General features: G+C 41.6%; 1 protein-coding gene across 3 annotated transcripts in view; it reads left to right on the plus strand.

The window, feature by feature from the left end:
* Nucleotides 1-19,711, plus strand: part of LOC116435031 (fibrillin-1) — a 33,683-nt gene that overhangs the window by 7,686 nt on the left and 6,286 nt on the right. For 2 of the 3 annotated variants that reach the window (XM_031994111.2, XM_031994113.2), the window contains exons 3-27: nt 8,178-8,260; nt 9,765-9,872; nt 9,974-10,108; nt 10,465-10,567; nt 10,659-10,843; nt 11,151-11,399; nt 11,500-11,655; nt 11,946-12,230; nt 12,392-12,514; nt 12,602-12,850; nt 12,950-13,069; nt 13,159-13,374; nt 13,453-13,652; nt 14,096-14,276; nt 14,402-14,707; nt 15,209-15,550; nt 15,634-15,759; nt 16,477-16,810; nt 16,895-17,058; nt 17,305-17,633; nt 17,762-18,188; nt 18,340-18,693; nt 18,893-19,006; nt 19,083-19,241; nt 19,454-19,668. In XM_031994111.2, the coding sequence (XP_031849971.2) occupies nt 8,178-8,260; nt 9,765-9,872; nt 9,974-10,108; nt 10,465-10,567; nt 10,659-10,843; nt 11,151-11,399; nt 11,500-11,655; nt 11,946-12,230; nt 12,392-12,514; nt 12,602-12,850; nt 12,950-13,069; nt 13,159-13,374; nt 13,453-13,652; nt 14,096-14,276; nt 14,402-14,707; nt 15,209-15,550; nt 15,634-15,759; nt 16,477-16,810; nt 16,895-17,058; nt 17,305-17,633; nt 17,762-18,188; nt 18,340-18,693; nt 18,893-19,006; nt 19,083-19,241; nt 19,454-19,668 (5,263 nt within the window). Of the gene's footprint in view, nt 1-2,978; nt 3,073-8,177; nt 8,261-9,764; nt 9,873-9,973; nt 10,109-10,464; nt 10,568-10,658; nt 10,844-11,150; nt 11,400-11,499; nt 11,656-11,945; nt 12,231-12,391; nt 12,515-12,601; nt 12,851-12,949; nt 13,070-13,158; nt 13,375-13,452; nt 13,653-14,095; nt 14,277-14,401; nt 14,708-15,208; nt 15,551-15,633; nt 15,760-16,476; nt 16,811-16,894; nt 17,059-17,304; nt 17,634-17,761; nt 18,189-18,339; nt 18,694-18,892; nt 19,007-19,082; nt 19,242-19,453; nt 19,669-19,711 lie in introns of those variants that run through there. The other variant, XM_031994114.2, reaches the window with a different exon arrangement.

Here is a 19,711-nt window from a genome sequence, read left to right on the forward strand (position 1 = left end):
CATATTTCACGATCTTATTAGATGTTTCTTTGAATATTTCGTCGCAGCATCGTTCCCGACATCGTTGTTCGATCAGTGTGTCTTAAGAATAGAACTATGGACACTGGAATATTAAAAGATATTGTTTATCTTAGTTTTAGGTATCGGGGTGTTTAGAATATTAACGCGTTGAAGGGGTAGGAGATGGAAATTTTAGGAGTAGAATATTGAAGTTTGGACAAGTTAGGATATTGAGATTTCGAGAAGTTAGGATGTTCGAATCGAGGGATAGAGTATTGAAGTTTAGAAGAATTGGGATATTGGAACTTAGAGAAATTAGAGTATTGAAATTTAAGAAACGTAGAATATTCGAATTCAGAATGGTTAGAATATTGGAACTTAGAAAAATTAGAATACTCAAAGTTAGGAAACGTAGAATATTCGAACGAGAAGAGTTGGAATATTGGAACTTAGAAAAATTAGAATATTCAAAGTTAGGAAACGTAGAATATTCGAACGAGAAGAGTTAGAATATTGGAACTTAGAAAAATTAGAATATCCAAAGTTAGGAAACGCAGAATATTCGAACGAGAAGAGTTAGAATATTGGAACTTAGAAAAATTAGAATATTCAAAGTTAAGAAACGTAGAATATTCGAACGAGAAGAGTTGGAATATTGTAGCTTAGGAAACTTAAGACACCGAAACTTAGGGAAATTAGAATAATCGAATTTATCGAAGTTAGAACATAGTAACTAGCTAGAAAGCTAGAATATCGAAATTGTTCTAAGTTAAAACATTCAAATGTAGAGAATCAGGGTTTACCAGTGTCTACCAGAGGGAACAGACAAATTTCCTAAACCACAGCGCAGCCGACTAATCTACAGCCCGTAGATTCCGTCACGAGCGCCGCATCAATGAAGTAAGGACGACCAATCTTCTCCGAAGACCGCGCGAACGAGCCATCACCGCGAGATAATCGACCCTGAGCGAGAGGAAGGCCACCGAAAACCGAGCAAATCGACGTGCCGGCGTTCCGTGCGGCGCAGCAACTTTTTCATTAATAAAGACGCATTAACTCGTATCTTGTCAGGGCCAATTAGAACCGCATTTAACACGGTACCATTGAACCGGCGATGCGCCATTAACGCCGTCACATCGATTACGGTTCGCGCCTGAAGAACGTGTTGGCTTTCTGAATCGGTCCAAGATCTCACGATTTCGAATATCCCTTCCCCTCCCTTTCTATCTTCCTTTCATCGTTCGTCTTTTTTCTTCCTCCACATTTCTTCTCTGGCCCCTAACGGAAGTCCGCGTCGTTGGAAACGTTCGAGGAGCCAGTAGAAAAATGATGGCGAACCGTAATCGGGCCGTCTAGATAACGCGTGCCCCACAATCGATGAACTTTGTCATTTATCGGCGGCAAGCACGTTCGAACGGCGACGATAACAAATGCTCTCGGGGCGAATTAATAACGACGGACGAGTTCGGCGGGCGCGCGCGCGACGCGGTTCGGTAAACTGTTTATAGGCTGTCTCCCGGGGCGTTTAATCTGCGTTTAATAGATTCGATCGCGACCGAGTTAATGGGACATCTATGTGAGCGTACTCGTTCATTTCGTGCAGGCCTGTGGACTGAGATTTGTCATCGTTACTGGGAATGGGGCTGGAATTTTTGTGGCTGGACCTGCTGGGAGCATTGACTTCTTCTTTCGTCGGCTGTAGGTCTTTGTGTGTGGGTTCTTTTCCGATGAGCATGCAGATGTGATTCGAAAATAACTTCAACGCTGTGATTTTAACGTGGAACCGAGTTACGATTCGACCGATGTATTAAAATTGTAATTTGCTTTAGAACCTTTGCAATTCGATATAATTGTTCTCGTTGCTTCGATCATTTAGGTTTGAATAATGTACTTAGTTTCACTGGGGCCCGGTGAATGAAACTGCCCTGAAATTGTGTTCAAACTGGTAATGACGTGCATATCGGAGCGTGTTTTGTAGAAGGAAAGAGAAATCATTGAGAGAAGTTTCTTCTAGAGCCTGATTTCCTTATATAGTTTCGTGTTTTTTAGCTGGTGCCTTATCGGCTCCGTTTATGAACACACTACTTTTTACTATCGGGACTGCCACAATAATTAATTAACGCGACGGAATGGAATCCGGGTGAAAAGGCGGACAAACATATTATTCACCTTCTTTCGGTTAACCGACAGATAAGTTGAAATAACTTCGTTCTGCTGATATTCTTACCTCGAAGAAAGTAGCGGGAGGAAAGTATTAACAGAGTAGTTTCCACGTATCTGTATTATTAAAAAGTAGAATGGTTCTTATCGCTGATAAAGAGGCCAGTCAAAAACGAGATACGCTAATGACAAAACTAACCGGAAAGATGAGCAACGCGAAAGCAATTCAACAAGTGGCTCACTTTCTTATCTCCTCTGCCCACCGGTGGATCTAACCTTCACATGGCTCCATTACTTCAACTTCACTTCCTGTAGACTCGTGCTGGAATATTACTATCAGCTTCACTTCTCGTTTTAACTGGCACCAAAACGACATAGCTAGAAACTTACTAAATCACCTAATAACGCACGAAGAAACTTACCCTTCTGAAACTATCGCAAGAAAAAATACTACTCAACGAACACATTTTAAGAAACATATTTGGTCATTAATTCTAGAATTCGTTGATTATTAGTAACTGCATATCAAACCAGAACAAAATAAAAAATGAATCTACAATAGAAGAGGATCGTTAAAGGAGCCTCATAATTGTCCTCGCAACTAAATCTCTAACAACATACAACACCTGATTAATTCTCTACAAATTTTACTGAGTTTTAAGAAGGAATGTCGGTAATGAATTTTTTAAGAATTTGAATAAACTTCAATGAAGAGTCGTGACAATGAATTCTTCGAGAATTCTAATAATTTATGCATAAGCGAAGGGGTCAGAAAAGATGAAGGACAATGCGATCACGTTGAAGACGACAACGGCAGGTTCCTAGCGTACTGGCGCGGCGGGACAGCCTCGAAAATAGGATAGGACCTATTTCACGCCTAATGCGGGACCACCACTTACATAATTATTCACGGTTAGTCCGCCACTTAGATTAGTTTAAACTAAGTGGGGGTTTACGTAACCCACGCGGGAGGAAGTGAAAGAGGAACTGGAGGGAGGAAAAGTGGCATCTTTATTGCATACTGACACGTTTCTACTGGAATCGCGCAACGCGGATTGTTCGCCAATTAGGATCGATTCGAGGAATGGGGTCAGACGGCTAACTCTGTTTCGGCGAAATCGCAATTCGGACGAAGATAAGACGACCAGGTCCAGATAAAAATGATGTCACCTCGCGTACCGAAGTTATTTAATCGTTCGCCAACTGCCGCCATCCCAGGGGAAATTCCCTCTTGAAACAGAGCGATACAAATAAAACACTCAATTACGAAGGCCTACATTCGCTGAAAGCAAAAAGTATTTAATTATAACAGTACCGTCGCAACTCATCTCTCAATTACTCAAATGAAATACTCTGATCACCGGAGTAAACAGAGCCCATTCGAACGGCTCGCTAATAATTCGATCATTAACGCCAACGACCACAATAGAAAAGGGCAAGAAGGGTTACAGAAGACATCCCCAGTTTTTCATCGAGAAAAACACGACTCTGCCCTCGTTTCCCTCTAACGTTTACTTCGATAATCCAATAATTCCACTCTAATTCACGGTTCACGCTAAATTGCCACGCGTCCCTCGCAAATTGGTAAACAATCGGCAATTGCCGCAATTGCGCTCGCAAACGAGTGTCAACCGATTGCCGGCGCAACCTGTTAGCTGATCGCCCGGCTAATTATCAGCGTCGACTGATAATAAGCGGCACAATAAATTTCCATCATAATCGTTGATACAATACGTCTGGTTTCGTAACGCCGGCTGGCCTCAATAGGCCTCCCTTAATCTTTCCCGATGATGTTTTCAAACAACTGTAAATAACGTGTGTACGTGTTTGCTCTACCTAATTCCGCGTCTCCGCGGTTTTTCCCTTCCTCGTTCTCTCCGCGCGAGGCGTCGACGCAACCGAGACTGTTTGCTCAACCTTAAGCGCAACGCAGTCGCCTTTTGATCGGTTTAATTCTAATGGACCGTAATCCGCCATCACGAGAGCCATTCCAGCAGCCGTTTCAGATCCATTAAGCGCACTTTCCAATTGAACTTTTAAACCCACACCCGCCGGGCTAAGGCTGTTTAGACACGCATCGGCCGTTCGCGCGGCCACGTTGATTCGATTACTACGGGAACGGGCGCGCAAATACCGCGAAACCGTTTGCGAATTAAGACGAAGGGGCGACCGGCCCGGTTGCGTGTGCGCTCGGAGGAATTCAATAGCGCCAATTTCGTCCCTCCTTTGAAGAAAATCTGACGCGAAGTAGAATTCCTCGGAACTTCTTGCGTTTCGTCTGGGCTCGGCTCTTCGAAGTATTCAGTTGCCAAGGTGATTCACTCCGGAGAACGAGCAATTCGAAGGGTTGATTGAATTTAAGTGTTTCAATTATTTCAGCGGTATTCATTGATTTAGAGGAATTCGGGAAAATTTGAGTAGAGTCCCATTAGAATTTTGAAAGTTAGAATAAGTATTTTGATGTGAATAATACGACTCTATCGATATTTCTAATTTGAACTTGAAAAGAATTTTAACTGGAGACATTTGCTTATGTTTCTAATCCCGTTTACTTGGTTATAGTATAAATTAACATACTGAAGGAGGATAGCCGGTATTGTTATTAGCTATTGTAATATAAGCAAAAGAAACTTCTCACTTTATCTGGAACATTTATTAATCGCTTAACAAGTATTTAATAACATTCGAAACAATTTCACGGCGGATCGCGAGATCCCCGAGAAGAGTCGGATTGAGACGTAAGAGCCTGGTAACATTGATATCAGCTCGCAGGCTCGTTACCAAAGGGTATCATTACCGCGGGTGTTAAAATTACACCCCGCACGTTGCCCGACAAGATCTGCCCGCGATATAATATAAACCGATTTCCAATTTGGTAATGAACCGATCAACTGGACGGCCGCTGATCTGCATACATATTGCCTCGGAGATTCTTAACAGCGACTTTCACGTTCCTCGCGTAATTCCGCCGCGATAGTAATTCTTGTTGATCCTCGGCGCGGCGGGCAGACCATAATTTTCCAATTAACCGTGATAATAAAAATCAATCTCTGTCGTGTTTCGGCCGTTTATCACGGCGACACCTTGTCATTTCATTCTCTATCGTAATTCATTGGCGAAACACGAATAATTTCATCATTAATCGGTTGTTTCACCGCTCTCGCGGTCGAGCGTTTCTTGGCGTCGAATTATCATACTTAGTTGTTGCTTCCTGGTAATTGGAATATAGAAAACTTTCCCCTCTCTGCGTCCAACTATATTTTATCGAACGTTTTTCCAGTGTAAAGTAATCCTTTGTGCGGGAATCTCAATTATTTTACAAATTTGCTATATCAAAATAATTTCCTTATTTTCATAAGAAAATTTCATTGAACTTGTAACATTATAATTTCCTTTGCAGTAACTGTATCTATAAAATTGCAACGGAACTGAGTAACGTAAGTAGGAATATTTAAAATAAACCGTGAGGCGAAGGGTTGACACTAGAACTACCGTACCAGTGAAAATTGGTTTGGATTTGTTTGTTTCGGACTTATTAATATCTTAAAAGCATTGAATATTCGAAATAATCTTGAAAATAAATTGTTTCACTTGAATGCTATAATGAATGTCTGAAGAAACCGAAAGAAATCTTTTGGTACGTTTTTTTATGGGCATTATATATTAATCGTATTAAATGCTCGGTAGTTTTAGTGTTAATAATGCTGATTCCTTTGGGAGTGTTACGATCCGTGCATTAATGATAGGAATGCTCGATTGAATTATAGTTTCAGGTACATTAGCTTCTGTTTCATCAACGCGAATAGGGGCTAAGCACACCGATAGTCGTGTGTGTTTTGATATCCCCTTACAAACTGCGTTCGTTATCATCGCACGATGTTCTTTGGCTAGTTACCCGTCAGATAGTGCGCTGAATCCAGTGATATACGATTTATGCAACTGCAATTAATACCTGGCGTCTGGATGTAGGTGGAAAAATGATGTAACGTTAAATAGTTACGACTGTTACATCATGGCTTGAGGAGGAACAATCTTCCAACAACGCAGTTCATTAACTTACCTATTTGAAAACTGGTAATCTTTTATTTCTGTAATCTCAGCGTTAATGAATTACTCGTCAGGAATATATTATTCTTAACAATTCATTACAAAAAGATGAATTCTATGTTTCTTGTAAATCTATTCCAAAGATTCAACACTGGTCAGTGAAACACTTTATTTCGAAAAAAATATTACTGTCGCGATCTTTCGATGATTCTCTTCACGAAAATTTAACCATCATTAATTTCCTAGAATATCAATGATTAAAGTTACAAACATAATACAAATGTTAACGACAATGTTAAAATCTTTCTTCCTTCTCGGTTATCTCAAAATTATTTTTATTCCCAATTACCGCAAATTTGTCTACATTATCAATTAACGATACAGAGGACTATCGTACGAAAAACCTGGAATTATCAGGAATATTTCTTCGTTCCTAATTACCACAAATTTCTCTACATTCCCAATTAACGACACAGAGTACCGTCACACGAAAAACTGTCGGAACCTTTCGCCACATTCGAGAAGGAAGAGCCTGCGGGGGTGTCGCGCCCGCCAGCGTGTAAATATGCCGCCGCGGCGCCGAGGCGCGTAAGTGGAAAATACTTAGAGGTTGCCTATAGCAGCTGACGTTAATTACGAGCGGCTCAATGTGAATAGCCGCCTTGTTCCGAGGTGGCGCACCACATACCCTTCTTCCCATTCTTTCGCTGTTCGCGACGCGGGTTCTTGCGAGCTGCGCGCGTGGCATCGCAGAGTAAGCGAACGAAAGAAAAAGAGCGAGAGGGAGGGAGGGGAGGAGAGAAAAAAATCGCGTTTCCGCCTTTTGATAGCGCCGGCGACCTCGTTTGATGAACACCCGGCTGTATCGGGCGGAATCGCGGATTTCCAGGCGATGCTGTTCTCTTTCTCGTGACTCGTCGTCACGAGAAGACCGGACTTTATCTGTCAATGTTAATTAATTAGAGGATATGTGTCAGTGGACGTGATAATTCGAACCCACCGCGAGGAGATCAAAAGTCAAAAGTTTCACGGATATTGAATAATAATTTTAGCTGTCTGTTTTCAACTCTTCACCCCTTTGAATTTTTATAGATGACTTTGCGTGTGTTCTTAGGTTCGCCGATTAGCTGATTGTTCGGGGAATAAACGATGCAACGAGCTTGGATGCTTGATATTGGTCTTGGGCGTTTATAGAGATTAGGATCAGGAAGTCCGATGGTTTTATAGTTGAAATAGAAAGGATCAGAAGTTAGAGAATTTTTGAGCATTTGTGTTTGAGTTTCGTTTAGGGCTACAGTCTTAGAGGATAGATCTACAACTCTAAATGGACGCTCGAATTCTAAGGGTCGCACTGAGGATAAGGCGCATCCCATCTTTTAATTGATCAGCTGACCATTTAAACTCTGTGTTTGATGACCAATGATCCGTGTCGCAGTGTATACGTAACCTAAATAGATTAAAATTGCAACACACGCAACAGTATCAAATAGCACGCCCTCGATTGAACTATGCAAGAACAAAGTTAATGGATGGTTCAAGGTCGCCTAGAGATTCCTTCGATCGTCTAATATATTCTGATGACTTAACTCTGTTATTCTCTTGTACAAATCTGCCCACGTTTTACTTTATATAGAAGTGACATGGGATTTGAGTTAGCGTTCAGTGATCTAGGAAAAGGAGTATCTAATTAGAAAACAATTGTATTCACTTGCGACCTAAAAATTACTATATTTACTTGTTTCAGATAATAATGAACCTTTATCTATACTCGAGTGACAACCCCTAACTTCCAAATCTCAAATGGCTCGCCTAAGATTATAGATATTATTAATATAGATGCTCATTGATTAATCTTAATATAAATAGATACGAACTACAAAATCACTCTACTGTTTCCATTACCGAGTGATATCAATGGTATGCAACTTTTTGCTCGATAAACGGTACAACAGATTTTCATAATGTTCCAGGCCGAACGTGTGCAGGTCAAGGTACAAGAATTATTGTTGCCCCGGCTGGTCGAGGAAGCCGGAGACCGGACACTGCGTAATTCGTAAGTACGAGCTGCGCCCATCTCGAATTAAACCTCAATTATAATTCCCGTGTGTGTTCCGTCCTTCTGTATTCGGGCGTGATCTCATAAACGCGCGAGAACCGTTGGTCGTTCTTCTACTCGAAGTACAGTTGGGAGATGACTCGATGTCTGGCGTAACCGCAAAGTGGTAAGAGGTGTCTTTCTAGTTTACGGTTTTATTGTTCTCATCGGTTACGTGTAACCGTATCGACCAATGGTAATAGGTATCAAAAATATCAGACATTAGAGAATAAAACCAACGGAGAATTCGATGAGAGAAAATGGAAACTAATCGACAAACCGTATCGACGAAACGTAAATTAGCCATCGAAGATATCAGGAATTACGAAATAGGAGTAACAGAAGATTTGCTGAAAAGAATGAAAATCAATTGACAAACTGTATCGACGAAAAGTAAATCAGTCATCGAAGATAGCAGAAAGTACAAAAAGAAACTAACAGAAAATTGGATAAGAAAGAATGAAAACTAATTGACAAACCGTATTGACGAAAAGTAAATCAGTCATCGAAGATATCAAAAATGACAAAAAGGAACTAACAGAAAATTGGATAAGAAAAAATGAAAACTAATTGACAAACCGTATCGACGAAAAGTAAATCAGTCATCGAAGATATCAGAGAGTACAAAAAGAAACAGAAAATTTGATAAGAAAAAATGAAAACTAATCGACAAACCGTATTGACGAACAGTAGATTAATCATCGAAGACATCAGGGATTAGGAAATAAAACTGACAGGAGGTTAGGCGAGGAAAACTGAAAACTGATCGATCAGCCGAATTCATTAGTCCAGCCATCAAGTGATTTCCTGGTAATACCTACGGACGTCCAGTTCAGAGACGGCGATCGATTGACGAGAGAAAGATCGGCGATCGACCTCGCTTTTACACGATGATAATAATTGCGCAATTGACCGACGAACGAACACACGGGGCGTTCATGCGACATGACCGATCCGCTCTTCGAGCGAAATTGCTTTAATGGACTGTTGCATGCTCTTCCTGTTGATTGCATCGTATCGCGGTTTGGCTCGCGAACCGACATGACACTTGAGTTCGATACCTGTTTTATTCAGCCCCTTGTCTCGTAATATCGAGCCAGAACTCGTTGCTCGCATTGCCAGCTGAATTTATTGCGGGCATTACTCAGTTCAATTGAGGCGATGGGAAATGTTCCCTTGTTATTAATATATTCAATCTAGGGGATGAACGTTCATTTGGAGTGAAGAATTCATTTGATTAATTTGGGATTAATGTATCCATTCAGAGAGTGCTGATTGGGAAAATGTTAGTTTAGATTGAGAAGTTAATGATTACGAAAACTTCACTTTGAATTGAGATTACCGATTATGAAAGTATCATTTTAGAAAAAAATTGTATTATATGGAAATTTATGTTAGAATGTTGTATATTTGTAAAGACGGTGGTACGTTCTCCAAGAAATATGGAAATTGATCTTTTTAGCTGTATGCTCAAGACGCTGCGGTCCAGTGGGCAAATGCATCAGACCAAATATTTGCTTGTGCGAGGGTGGCACTGTGGCCTCGTCTTGCGTTAGCAGTCAAACCAAAGGTAAACGAATACCCCGGTAATCCCAGCTTATTACGAAACTACCCTTCGCTAATTGGAATTTCAAACATGATTACGAGAATATTGGAAATACTTCTATACAGCTTCCACGCACGAGAATGGTAACGCGGTAGACAGGGGAGAGTCCAGCAGATGCAGGGCGCACTGTATAAATGGCAATTGCGTAGACGGAAGGTGTCAGTGTCGCCCTGGATACCAGGGAGAATTCTGTAACGAACGTGAGTTGCTGATAATCTACGAATTTTTCAATCGCATTCCAAGTAAAGAAGAACAAAGTTTCAGAAACGAATGAATCAAACGTTCGACAGTTCTCTTTAATCCTCAGTAAATCGATGTCAGTTCCCGAAGTTCCTTCTAACAACTCAAAGTTAATATTTCCTGAAACGAGCGATTCCAAGAATTGATTTCAAGTAAAGAAAACATTTTTGGAATAACATGTTTCAAAGGAATTACAGACTTCTTGTCAGAAGAAACTTTGGCAGACATCATTTTACTGAGGATCAAAAAGTGCTAGAAAAATTTTGATTGTCGTATATATTACCATTGTTTACCTTTAATCGATTCAATGGAACAGCGATATGTCGAGAGCCCTGCTTGAACCAAGGAAGATGCATCGGAGTAGATCGCTGCGCCTGCATTTACGGTTACACAGGAAGACGATGCGAAACGGATTACAGGTTAAACATTCTACGTCACAGAAAGATAGAAGCAGAATCATACTTAAAATTAATTCAAATTTATCGTTCCTCGTTGTTTTATTTCTCACAGAACTGGCCCGTGTTTCACCAAAGTGAAGAATGGACAATGTTTGGCGAACCTTCAGGGTGTCGTTTGCACGAGGCAACTGTGCTGCGCGACGGTGGGCAAGGGATGGGGCCACCCCTGCGAGAGATGTCCCGCTAGACTGGACTGCGAGCTGGGACACTTGAAGACCAATCAGGGCCAGTGCGTTGGTGAGCGTACAGTTGCATAGCAGCCCCACCCTATAATAATGCAATTAGCGCTAACGACGTGATCATAAGGAGGAATTCATACGAACCCATGATTTATACATTAGACGACTTGTTTCTGTCGTTAATGTGCTTTCCACCCACTTGCCAACTGTTCTTTTTCTTATCGCTGCTAAAGTAAATGCAAAGCATGCTCGGTGTCGCTTATAAAAGTCTGCGAAAAGATATAATAAATTGATCAATTTTATAATTTAAGATGATTAAAGTGAACGAGTTCATTGTGAAAGATGATTCGATTAAATTGCATTAGACATAAACGAGTGTGAAGCAATACCAGGATTATGCGAGGGTGGGAAATGCCTGAACACTCCTGGTTCTTTCACCTGCGAGTGTCCCGACGGACAGGCTAGGGATCCAGAGACCAATGCATGCAAGGACAGGGACGAATGTCAAGAAGAAGGCATCTGCGCCGACGGAAGATGCATAAATACTGTCGGTGGTTACTACTGCATGTGCAATCCTGGATTCATTCAAAGCCAAGATCGAAGATACTGTATCGGTAACGATATAAACATCGTTCACAGTTCAATCTATAATTAAAATGAATTATTACCGTGCCGCGATAGAATGACTGGAATAATTTATTAATTCATTTATAGACGGACGACAAGGATTGTGTTACACTTCGGTGAACAGAAACGGTCAATGCAAAAATCGCTTGGAGATGAGACTGAGCAAGAAGGACTGCTGTTGCGGCAAGAACATGGGAAGAGGCTGGGGCGACGAGTGCTACATTTGTCCTAATTTTGGAAGCGGTACGTGAACAATGAAAATATCAATCGATTAACAAAATCAACCCTTTCATTTGTACAAAACGACGGAGCATTTACCAATGCGACAGAACACTTGCATCGATTTCACTCGAATTGAATGGGAACTTTGAATACGTTTAGCTGCTAGGGAAATTTGTAACTGAATTCTACATGACCGGATTATTAACTGCATTAATTGCATAGAATGTCCTCTGAATGGGACGGCCAAGCGTAACCGTGTTATCAGTGTCGGCAGCCATTGTAACGGGATTCCTGTTATTACTCAATTATAGACGATTACAACAAGCTCTGTTTGCAACAACTGCAGCCGATCATAGAGATAAACGAGTGCATGCTGCGTCCGGACATTTGCGGAAACGGCCAGTGCATCGACACGAAGGACGGATATGAGTGTAACTGTTACTCAGGATTCACGAAAAAAGCTGGCAGATGCGAGGACATCGACGAATGCCTTTTGGGCTACTGCGAGGGTGGCACTTGTCAGAATTACGAGGGTAGCTTCACTTGTCAGTGCCCACCTGGCTTCGTTGTATCCGGGGAAGGCAGATACTGCACTGGTAATTACATTTTTCATTCATTTCTCGATGAAGAACAATTAAAATTTCTATGTAACAGCTGTAAAACGAAATTCCATCTATCAGTGTGTTACATCTCCTTTCGTTTTTTAAAAATTAAAATCTATTATATAGGTTTGTTGAATAAACGAATTTTTTTATAGACCACGACGAATGCCAGGACACAGGCACGTGCAACAATGGTCACTGCATCAACATGAACGGATCATTCCAGTGCAAGTGCAACGATGGCTATGTGCTATCGCCAACAAGGAATACTTGCATCGGTATTATTACACTTAAATCCTTTTTTATAACTAGGAATAGTGTTCTGAAAGATTGACTGGTATAAACGATTAATCTGTTCGATGCAGATATCAACGAATGCGCCGACAATCCAAGAATATGCCTGAACGGCAGATGCGAGAATACACCTGGATCGTATCACTGCATTTGTCAACCTGGATTCACTGCCTCGCGAGATAATACCTTCTGCGTGGACATGGATGAATGTTCGACGAGTGGCATGTGCGAGAATGGGAAGTGCGTGAACATGGAAGGGTCCTTCAAATGCGTCTGCGATTCGGGCTTCCGGATTGGGCCAGACCAAAGTCATTGTATCGGTAAATTTTTTAGACTCTAATCATTCCGTTTCGTCAGAAATATTAAATACTTATTCAAAATGTCTGTTCTCTTATGGTTATTTACGTTTTCACGAGTAGACATTGACGAGTGCCTAAGTGGACCATGCCAAAATGGCCGCTGCATTAACACCCCCGGCAGCTTCCGGTGCGAGTGCAATCCTGGATTTAATTTGGGACCCGATGGAAGATCTTGTTTGGGTAAACGTTTATACAGTTCATTTATTGAATCGTTAAAATCGCTAGTATATTAAATATATAATTATTCCATCTTATATAATTATTAACAGACACCAGACGGGATTTGTGCTACTCCCAATACAGAGACGGACAATGTTCGAACCCCACATCCGCAGCAGTGACAAAATCTAGCTGTTGCTGCTGTACTGTGATACTAGGACAACCCATGGGCTGGGGAAGCACTTGCCAGGCATGTCCATTGCCTAATACGAGCGAATTCGATGCATTGTGTCCTCATGGCGCAGGAATGACTTATAACGGAGACGGTGAATAAATAAAAATGAACAGCGATTAATATAATAGTCAAATTGCAAGCAATTAATATTCGTTTTTCGTTGGAATAGATATCAACGAGTGCGCGCAGAATCCTAACATTTGCGTGAACGGTGGATGCGAGAATCTGATGGGAACCTATCGATGTATCTGCGACAGCGGCTACGAGGTGGATGACACGGGCAAAATCTGCACAGACATAAATGAATGCGAACTGGAGGAATCGTTGTGTAGCAAGGGACAGTGTCGCAATACACCTGGTAGCTTCCAGGCGAGTGTCTTCAATTTGATGGATTAATATTAGAATTATAGATATTTATATAAACTTTATTGTATTGTTCGTGGAAGAAGAGTGTTCACTTAGATTTTTAAAATTGGAACTTCAAGAACAGAGAACTAGGATATATATTCACATAGTTGCATCGATCTAAATCGACATAAGCTTTTATCAGATAATATTTATGAAATGAGTTTGTAGTATTGTGTATGAACGAAAAGTGTTCACTCGATTAAATCTTAAAAATTGGAACTTCAAGTACAGAGAACTAGGATATATATTCACATAGTTGCATCGATCTAAATCGACATAAGGTTTCATCGGATAATGTTTATGAAATGAGTTTGATTATTAAAATTAGTGTTAATAATCGACCAGATACAGCGATATCAATTTCACCGAATGCACCGTGACTAACGTGAATTTCCATTGTACAGTGTATTTGTCCGAGTGGCACGAGATTCAACACAGAGAATTACATGTGCGAGGACATCGACGAATGCGAGGAACTTGGTCCCGATGTCTGCTTGAACGGAATCTGCGTGAACACTCAGGGCTCGTACGAGTGCGAATGCACTTCCGGATATATTCTCGATCATACTGGTCACATTTGCATGGGTATAAGCTTCACGTTCTATTCCACGAAAGTTAATGGATCATTCAAAGCACTGAAGATCCTAGAACCACGTGTTTATGTCTTGGTTATACTGTTTCCAATTGTGTGTCTGTAAATAATTGTTTAGATAATAGGAGAGGCACCTGTTGGACGAAAATGATAGAGGGTCGCTGCGAGAATAATTTACCAAGGCTGGCTCTGAAATCGGAGTGCTGCTGCTCCGTAGGGGTTGCTTGGGGCAGTCCCTGCGAAATTTGCGATTACTCTTTGTGCGAGTGTAAAAAGGGATACGCGAAATTCGGCGGGAAGGAATGCGTGGATGTTAACGAGTGCGAACTGAATAGCGGCATATGCAAGGGTGGCGGCACTTGCGTTAACACCGATGGCTCCTATCGTTGCGAGTGTCCTCCCGGACTGACTTTGGATGCAACCCGTGAGTCTTTTTAATAAATCGCGAAGTAATTTATTAGTCGCGATCTTGATTTGGATAGAGAAATCGCTGATCAATTTTTATTGTTAGTCTATATCTCTAGTGGTCCATATCCTCTGTAAAAAAGATTCTTTAACCCTTTGAACTCTGTAGGCTCCAATACTGCACCAGTTATAATATTAAATATTTTAATGAATCTTAAAGGAACTACTCTAAAATTATTCGATTTTCCACGCATCCAAATTTTGTACTAACAAGGAAAATAAAAGTTTGAAAAAATGTTATAGCATTTCTAATTTTCGTTAGGAATACTATAAAAATTAATTGCAGTTGCTCATAGATTACAAAACAGCCTGGAGTGCTAAGGGTTAAATTACACATATAGAAATAAACATTATTTCCAAACTGCATTGCCAAAGTTACGAAATGGCTCATTTCAAATAATTACTCTCTTCAGGAAATGAAATCAGAAATTCTGAAAAATGTTGTACCTATCCGTTTCAGACACCACTTGCGTAGACACTAGGCAAGAGACATGCTACATGGAGTATCGGCACGGTCAATGCACCAACGCGATCGAAGGCCAATTTTCCAAGAGCCTCTGCTGCTGTTCAGTTGGCCGTGCATGGGGCAGCGAAAGATGCGAATCCTGTCCGAAACCGGGCACCCACGCTCATAACGAGCTATGCCCGAGAGGAGATGGATTCACCGACAAGCACGACATCAACGAGTGCGTCGAGTTCCCTGGAATGTGTTTGAACGGAAGGTGCAAGAATACGGTAGGCAGTTACAGTTGCAAGTGCAATCAAGGCTTCGCGCTGGACGAGCATGGGATCAAGTGCAACGGTGAGTGAGAAATTTCATTTCTTAAAGTATCATGATAATCATTCTAACAATCAATTGTACAAACCTGATGATTCTTCTTATAGACATCGACGAATGCGAGATCATGCATGGCGTATGCGGAAACGGCACCTGCAGGAACACACCTGGCAATTTCCAGTGTGACTGTAACCCGGGGTATCGCAGCAGTGACATAATGAAAATATGCATGGGTAATCAAATTATTAATGACATAATCTTCCTTCCCTTTTAACCTTCTCAATTTCACTTAAAAAATCGAACAACGCTTAGACGCTACAAGTGGAATTTATGTTAATGTCTTCTCTAAATGAACCAAAAAGTGAATATTAACCCTTTGCACTCGAAAATTGTTTCGCTAGATATATTCCTCATTTCTATTGAAATATCAATGATATATTTTATAATTAACATTAACACGTTGAACGCCGCACGATTTCACAGAGGAAAATACGCCGAATGGAAAAAATATAATATTAAATCATTCGATCGAATTGCAGTATTACTATTCCACGTTCACCTAGCTGAATGTCACTGTGTTATGTAGCATTATTTATAATAAAGAAATGTTTTCATATAATCCTCGTTTCATTGAGTGAACTATAGTAATTCGATTTGGTCGGGGGTCACCGGTGACCCCCATGGCAGTCGTGTTAATGTAAATAATATAGAAATTAAGAGATAGAACTATATTTTAACGTTTCATGGATAATCACGTTAAATGAACTTTAACATTGAACATCAGTCTTTGTAATTTTATTCCATCAAACCAAATGGCGACTGTGAGTCGCCTCTTGAGTGCAAAGGGTTAACACCATCGGTGTTTTGTCCAATGAAAGTGCACGAGGAATGAGAGAAGAAAATAATAATAAGTCAAATGATAGGTGTAATGAATTCAAATTAAATTTCAGACATTGATGAATGCGAGGAGACGCCAGGATTATGTAGAGGAGGCACCTGCGTCAACACCGAAGGCGGCTTCAAGTGTCTGTGCCCACCTGGCCACGAGTTGGGCCCTGACAAGCAGTCCTGCAAGGACATCGACGAGTGCTCGAGGACCAGCGGGATTTGCTCGAACGGCGCCTGCGAGAACATGATGGGGACATATCAGTGTATTTGCGACGACGGCTACCAGCAGACTGGATTGAAGTCCCATTGCGAGGACATAAACGAGTGCGCGGTGAACAACGGCGGCTGCGAGGACATTTGCCTGAACACGCCTGGAAGCTTCTCTTGCTCGTGCGGGTGAGAATATCTTTATAAATCTCCATTATTAGCAGACTATGGATTTTATACGCATCTGTAGCTTATCGTTATTCTCATCGGTAGCGTCGGTTTCGCACTGAATCTCGACGGTCGATCCTGCATGGATGTCGACGAGTGCAAGGAAAATCCTCGGATCTGCAACGGCGGCAAGTGCAGTAATATTCCTGGTGGATACATATGCACCTGCACCGATGGCCTGTTGCCTGGCAGTGGAGCTTCTTGTGTAGGTAAGAAAGAAGTCTTATGAACGATGTAATTCTTCTTGATATTTATACCTTTGTTTCGACGTCTAAAGATGCTATTTTGTTCTTGAACTTATGAGACTAAAGCTTTGATGTATATTATGTTTAAAGGAAAAAAAGTTCGAACATAAACGGAAAGATTAATCGATAATTAATTGTTAGCTTCACCAGCTGTAAATAATTTGCAGATGTATAAGTTACATTGTAAGTGATGAATGTATTATTTGCCAGATGTCGACGAATGCACCAATCAGCCTCACATTTGCGGCTACGGTGAATGTTACAACACCATTGGTTCCTTCAACTGCCGCTGCGAAGAGGGGTACTCCGTGAAACCGGAAGCAGGCCCTGGCTGCACCGACGACGACGAATGCCTCTTGAATGCGTACTCCTGCAGTGAGTTCGCCGACTGCCAGAATACCCAAGGTTCCTACGAATGCACTTGCCACGAAGGTTTCGTGGGCAATGGCATCGAATGCAGAGACGTCAACGAGTGTCTGACCAACAATGGCGGCTGCGACTCTAACGCTCAGTGTATTAACACCGAAGGGTCGTTCAAGGTACGCGTCATCTGTGAAAGTTTTACAATCGAATCACTTCAACCTCAGGAACGTTTATTGTAACATTTTTTACTTCATTGTCTGCTATTCATTCATAATTAAGAGCGTTCCATTTGCAACTGTTCCAGTGTGTCTGCGACGCTGGCTTCAGGGGCGACGGCTACGACTGCAAGGACATCGACGAGTGCGCCAACGACAACACCCTCTGCGAAAACGGCCACTGCCTCAATTATCCGGGCTCGTTCCGCTGCGAGTGCGAGATGGGCTTCATGCATCCCGACGAAAATAGCGAGCAAACCTGCGTCGACATAAACGAGTGCGAGATGTTCAGCAACCTGTGCGTGTTCGGTCGCTGCGAGAACATATTCGGAATGTTCCGTTGCGAGTGCAACGAAGGCTACAAGCTGGACGGATCGGGTGGGAATTGCACGGACATCGACGAATGCGAGAATCCACAGTCCTGCCAATACGGCACTTGCATAAACACTCAGGGCAAGTACATCTGCAAGTGTCCACCCAATTACGACTTGGTTGAAGCTGGGAACGCTTGCGTCGGTGAGTGATTTTCAGTTTGATTTTTGATGGGTGTACGAAGTACTTCTGATTTTATTATTTGATTATTTCCGATATCACGTTGCAGTTAGTTATTATAGATGTTCACGTTGAAATAGGGAGAAAATAAAATTTATGTGATTCCATGTCTCAGACAGGCGAGAATCGTTCTGCTTCACCGGTTTCGAGCGCGGAACCGGAAAGCCGCAATGCATCTTCGACATGTCCTCCTCCGTGACCAAGGCAACCTGTTGCTGCAGCATCGGCAACGCTTGGGGAAATCGTTGCGAGGAATGTCCTTTAATTGGCACGAAGGAATTCGAGGAATTGTGTCCCGGTGGGCCAGGGTACAGGCCGAACCAACTCACCGTGATCCTGGAGGATATTAATGAGTGCGAGGAGCACGAAAATATCTGTCAGAATGGCCACTGCACTAACACCTTCGGTAGCTTCATGTGCTCTTGCAACGAGGGATTCAATTTGGACGAGACTAAGACCAATTGCATCGGTAATGATAGAGGATGTTTTCAGCTTCTAAAATGTACAAAAACGAATGTTAATGATCCAACTTAGAAGATGCACCATTCCAGAATTTTATCTTGAATTTTGTTCAAACATTTCTTTTTATATTTCTGCTTAGCTATTGTCATTGAATATTATATTAATTTCGAAAGCTATTTTTAAAGTTAGGTTGCAATTATTTACAGACATCAATGAGTGCGTCCTGCATCCACACATATGTGGAGTTGGATACTGTATCAATGATCAAGGAAAGTACCACTGCGAGTGCCCGGAAGGATACATGGCGATGCCAGGAGGAAGTACGTGGATACACAATTAACAGTAGATTAATTAGTCCCTGAAATATAATAATAATCGAATTGTTCATATCATCAGAGGAATGCGTCGACATGAGGAAGGAGTCTTGTTACCTAAGCTACGAAGCTGGTCAGTGTCTCAATCCCATGATGCACCCGCAGACGAAAATGTTGTGCTGCTGTTCGATGGGAGCTGGATGGGGAAGTCCTTGTGAGGAGTGTCCAGCTGAAAGGACACGTAAGAATTGAAATTTTAATGTACAAAAAAGAAATAAATAGAAACTATTCTATGATAGAATATTTCCACACATGTAACCCTAATATATTAAGTAGAGATCTATTAATTAACACATCAGACCAGTTTCTCCAAAGCTGTAGCTTAAAAAGTAATCCATCAATATCACAATAGAGGATCGCTCAAAACATTAGAACATTGAATTATGTTTTCAGGTGAACATGAAATTTTGTGCGGTATGGTTCCTGGCCAAATAAAGAATCCAATAACCAATCACACCGAAGAAATCGACGAATGCGCGCTAATGCCAACGATGTGCACTCACGGCCGTTGCGTGAACACTCCCGGCAGCTTCGAGTGCCAATGTGAACGAGGATACATCTACGATCAGGACTCGCATCAGTGTATCGATGAGAACGAATGTTTGCAGGTAGCAGATCGTCCTCAAAGATGATCGTTTACACGACGATTAT

This window comes from Nomia melanderi, chromosome 4, assembly GCF_051020985.1.
Source record: "Nomia melanderi isolate GNS246 chromosome 4, iyNomMela1, whole genome shotgun sequence".
Lineage (NCBI taxonomy): Eukaryota > Metazoa > Arthropoda > Insecta > Hymenoptera > Halictidae > Nomia > Nomia melanderi.